Raw genomic sequence first — 4,742 nt, forward strand, 5'->3', positions numbered from 1 at the left:
CGTGGATGTTGTTCATCCCTTAAGGCACTCATGGCATCTACACCCATCTGAGACACCGTCATGGTGAACAAAGGTCTCCCTCTACATCAAACATGGTCCCGAGTCTTCGTCCACTCCATCTCAACAATTACCAAAAATATTTTGCACTACTATTATACTTTTGATGCTATTATTATCAACAAAAAGCAGCACAATTACTCAAAATCATTTCCCTGAATCCGATAGTACTAATATAAAAGCATTCGGTCTGTTACTTTTCAATGTAACTTTGGTCACAGTCTACAAATTTAGCTTCCGTAATTTATGAAAGAATCCTACACATACAAGTAAGCTGATAAGTCTATTAATAATTAATGAAAAAATAATAATGAACGAAAGCCAAACTCTTGGAGTAATGTTAATGCATTGCTCTCTACAGTCCACACATCCAGATATCCATAATAAGGATATATAAAAAATCTTTTACATTATAAATTACATCAAAATTCTAATAATCCTTTCTCTGTTTGCTAACCTAGTTAGTCTTACAGAAAGGGAAGTGACGGATAAAATATTTCCATGTTAGAAGTACATCATTGCATCGGCAGCAAAGAACCGAATCCTTGATACCTGCAAATTCTGCGTCTCATGTCCTTTTGAAAAATTTCCCACCTTTTTTTCCCATGCCAGTTCCCATAAGACTCGACGAAAGCAAAGATTTGGCGTCTGGCCTCCACCGCAACTCTTTAAGATTACAGAATAAGGTTGCAAGTGCGGGAGATATGTCACTTTCCTTTATGTTCTTGCATGATACGACTACCAGAGTTTCGAGGTCCAACCACGAAAGAACCGTGGCTTCCAAACCTTCAGTTGTCAGTAATGAGCATCCTTCTAAAGATAAGAACTTCACTCTCCTGTGAGAAAAATAAATGACTTTTAGTTTCTCAACCAAAAACAATGTCGGTTGTCCAAATCCCGGTTCCCAGATTTCGTATTCTTCCATGTCACTGAATAAATCAATGCTCATCATATTGCTACCTAACAAACAATATGATCATAAATTTCCGCTAACAATCTAATAAAGCACATCTACCTGAGGTACATGACTCGATGGCAATTAACTAACCCTTTTTCTTTCTTTCATTCAGGCAAGCAAGCAAAGGTAATGAAAACAGGCTAAGAGATTCATAAAAGAACAAATAAGAACAATTAATTACCTGCAAACACTAGCAGAGGTGAACATGTCGTTGTCCAATCCCCAGCAGTCCAAAACAACCACCTCTCTCACAGCTTCACATACTCGAAACAAAGCTCTCAGACTCTTCTTACTCCACAATTGACACTTTTGCAAATACAATCGCTCGAGAGACGGACAAAACCCCAAGTACTCATCGGGACCGGGATCCAAGTCGATCCTCTTACAAGACAGCAACCTCAAAGTCTTCAAATTCTCACAATAAGACAATGCAGCCAACCATCCATCTTCCATTCTATGATCACAAATAGTTAATTCTTCTAGCATTAAACAGCATTGCCCAATGGCTTTAATCCCATCAAAACAATCTTCACAACCACTAAGTTCAAGCTTAACTAACCTCTTGCACCCTTGAGCTAAGATAGTTAACCCAACATCGGAAACCAATGAACAATAAAGACCGTCAACATTTCCGACGAGTTTCAGGATTTGCAAATTCTCACACGCCGCAATCCCTCGTAAAATGTTGTCGTTACATTTATGTAACTCAAGCTCTTGTAGTGTCAAACATTCTTCAGCCAAGGTTAACAACCCCAACTCACTGGCGTTAATTACCACAAGTCTTCGAAGATTGGGGCAGCCATTAGCAAGTGCTTGTAGACCTCCATCAACAACTTCAACAGGCAATAGGTTTTCTTCCAAAAGCTCCCAATTTGAACAATTCCCATACCTCATTTGCATCGAAACCATCCGATGAGTTAACAGAATCCCAGAATTACGGGGTGAAAACAAACAGCCATTGAGCAAATCCACGTGTGCTAAGTTAGGGAATCTAGTGATTAACCGACCTGAAACGAGAAAGTTCCAATCTAGGATCTTCAAGGACCGAACCAAACGGCCTTGGAGATTGAGCCACTGTTTGCAGACAAGGGAGTTAGGGTTCCTTTGAGAAAGGGGTAGCTTAGAGAGGATTTTTAGGAGGAGCTCGTCAGATAAGAGAAGAGTTCGGTCGATGTTAGCGAAATGGGGGATAAGGGTTTGGGATTTGGGGTCTTTAGAAGCTAAAGACTGAAGCTGCATAGCGAACACCACATGCTTCAATGGCTTTGTTTTCTTGAGCCAAATGTCTGACCACCGCGGCGGCCTCTTCTTCAACGGGGAATCTGGGTTTTCCTTCAAAACTGACATTGTTTTAATCTATTGGAACCCACCCATTGTTTGAAAAGTCAAAAAGGGTGGGCACCGAAAGTAGAAAGTAAAATTGGTTGGCAAGTTGGGTTAAAAGTTGGCATGGGATAATTGCAATTTTGGTCCCTAATTGTATAGGGACATTGCAAGTTGATCCTTGAACCTCAACTATAAATAGGCCTAACCATTTCTTACTTTCTTCATCCCACACTTGTCATTCTCTACTTAAGGCAATTGTTCTCTCTCCCTATTTGTAAACTTTCACTTGTATTTTTGGAGTGAAATATATTTGGTAGTGCCCGAGGACGTAGGCAAAATTTGCTGAACCTCGTTAAAATTCTAGTGTTCTTTATTTTTTGTTCTGCATATTTTACAAGTGTCATTGTAGTGATTTATTGTGCTATTAAATTACGATAGAGGGATATTCTGGCTAGGAAAGATCTGGTATGTAAGCGATCCTCGTGATCCACCTCTCTTTCCTGGGAATTGAACTTAGTGTGATTTTTCAGTACAATAATTTTACTCTTTCACACGCTTCCGCGCAACAATTGGTACCAGAGCCAGGTTCGTACTTGGGGAATACGACCGTTTACGGTACTATTCACGTATACGGCACTATTCACGTATATAGTACTATTCACGTATACGACACTATTCACGTATACGGTACTGTTCACGTATACAGTAGTTGGGATTGAGGAGAAAAATGGCAGCAGCATCGTCATCAGCAAGGACTACTGTGACAAATGCAAAATTTGAAGTAGAGAAATTTGACGGTACCAATAATTTTGGTATGTGGCAGTGTGAGATCCTGGATGTCTTATGTCAGCAAGAGCTGGATATAGCCCTTGAAGAAAAACCTGACAAGATGGATGACAAGGAGTGGGCCAAGATCAATAGACAGGTGTGTGGTACAATCCGCCTATGTTTGGCCAAAGAGCAGAAGTACTCCGTCATGAGGGAGACATCAGCGAAGAAGCTGTGGGATACATTGGCAGAAAAGTTTCTAACGAAAAGTCTTGAAAATAGGCTTTATATGAAAAAGAAACTTTTTCGGTTCACGTATGCACCCGGTATATCGATGAATGACCATGTGAACTCATTCAATAAAATTTTAGCAGACTTGCTAAATTTGGATGAGAAATTTGAAGATGAAGACAAGGCATTATTGTTGTTGAATTCCCTTCCTGATGAATATGATCATCTTACCACCACATTGCTTCATGGGAAAGATTCAATCACATTTGATGCAGTCTGTAGTGCGTTGTATAGATCTGAGACTCGAAAGAAAGATAAAAGAGATCACAGAGATACAACTGCAGAAGTCTTAACAGTAAGAGGTCGTTCACACAGCAGCAAACCTGGTAGAAGGGGTAAGTCCAAAGGGAGACCCGCCAAAGATGAATGTGCCTTTTGTCGTGAGAAGGGGCATTGGAAAAAGAATTGTCCTAAGTTACAAAAGGGCAAGTCTATTTCTAATGCATGTGTAGTGGAGCATGATGAGGAGTCAGACTTTAGCTTGGTTGGCATGGCAATGGCATGTCAAACGGATGAGTGGATATTGGATTCGAGATGTACTTACCATATGTGTCCTAATAAGGACTGGTTTTCTAGTCTTGAAGAACTAGAAGGTGGAGTTGTTTTTATGGGCAATGATAGTGCCTGTAAGACAATGGGTGTAGGTACAATCAAATTGAAGAACCATGACGGCTCAATCCAAGTTCTGACAGATGTTCGCTATGTACCCAGCTTGAAGAAAAATCTCATCTCATTAGGGGCCCTAGAATCTAAAGGGCTCACAATCACTTTGAGAGATGGATTACTAAAGGTAGTAGCTGGGGTATTGACGGTGATGAAAGGCACTAGAAGAAATAACTTGTACTATTTAAATGGAAGTACAGTTATTGGATCAACATCAACAGCTTCTGCGGAAGATGCAGATTCAGAGGCTACCAGGTTATGGCATAGGCGATTGGGACATGCTGGTGAAAAAGCTTTGCAGACTTTGGCGAAGCAAGGCTTGTTGAAAGGTGCAAATTCTTGCAAATTGGAATTCTGTGAACATTGTGTTCTGGGCAAGCAGACGAGGGTAAAATTTGGTTCAGCAATTCACAATACGAAAGGAATTCTGGACTATGTTCACAGTGATGTGTGGGGACCTACCAAAGTGGCTTCTTTGGGAGGTATGCACTATTTTGTCACTTTTCTTGATGATTATTCAAGAAAAGTATGGGTGTATCTAATGAAAAGAAAAAATGAAGTTTTGGATGCATTTCTGAAGTGGAAGAAGATGGTGGAGACTCAGACAGGTCGAAAGGTCAAACGACTTCGATCAGATAATGGTACTGAGTACAAAAATGATCTATTTCTACAAGTATGT

General features: G+C 40.2%; 1 protein-coding gene across 1 annotated transcript; it reads right to left on the reverse strand.

Annotated features, from left to right (window-relative positions):
- Positions 1-386: 386 nt before the first annotated feature.
- LOC107947691 (F-box protein At5g07670) lies at positions 387-2,367 on the reverse strand. Its single transcript, XM_016882263.2, has 2 exons — positions 1,197-2,367; positions 387-893 (listed from the first exon to the last, which is right to left on the reverse strand). The coding sequence occupies exons 1-2, from the start codon at positions 2,360-2,362 to the stop codon at positions 626-628; spliced, it is 1,434 nt and encodes a 477-aa protein (XP_016737752.1). The 5' UTR covers positions 2,363-2,367; the 3' UTR covers positions 387-625.
- Positions 2,368-4,742: the final 2,375 nt, after the last annotated feature.

This window comes from Gossypium hirsutum, chromosome A03 (genome assembly GCF_007990345.1).
Source record: "Gossypium hirsutum isolate 1008001.06 chromosome A03, Gossypium_hirsutum_v2.1, whole genome shotgun sequence".
NCBI lineage: Eukaryota > Viridiplantae > Streptophyta > Magnoliopsida > Malvales > Malvaceae > Gossypium > Gossypium hirsutum.

Coding starts and splice junctions, on each gene's coding strand:
- LOC107947691 (XM_016882263.2), bottom strand. CDS start 2,362: ATGTCAGTTTTGAAGGAAAACCCAGATTCCCCGTTGAAGAAGAGGCCG. Junction 894..1,196: donor ACCTCTGCTAGTGTTTGCAG/GTAATTAATTGT, acceptor TTTTTCTCACAG/GAGAGTGAAGTTCTTATCTT.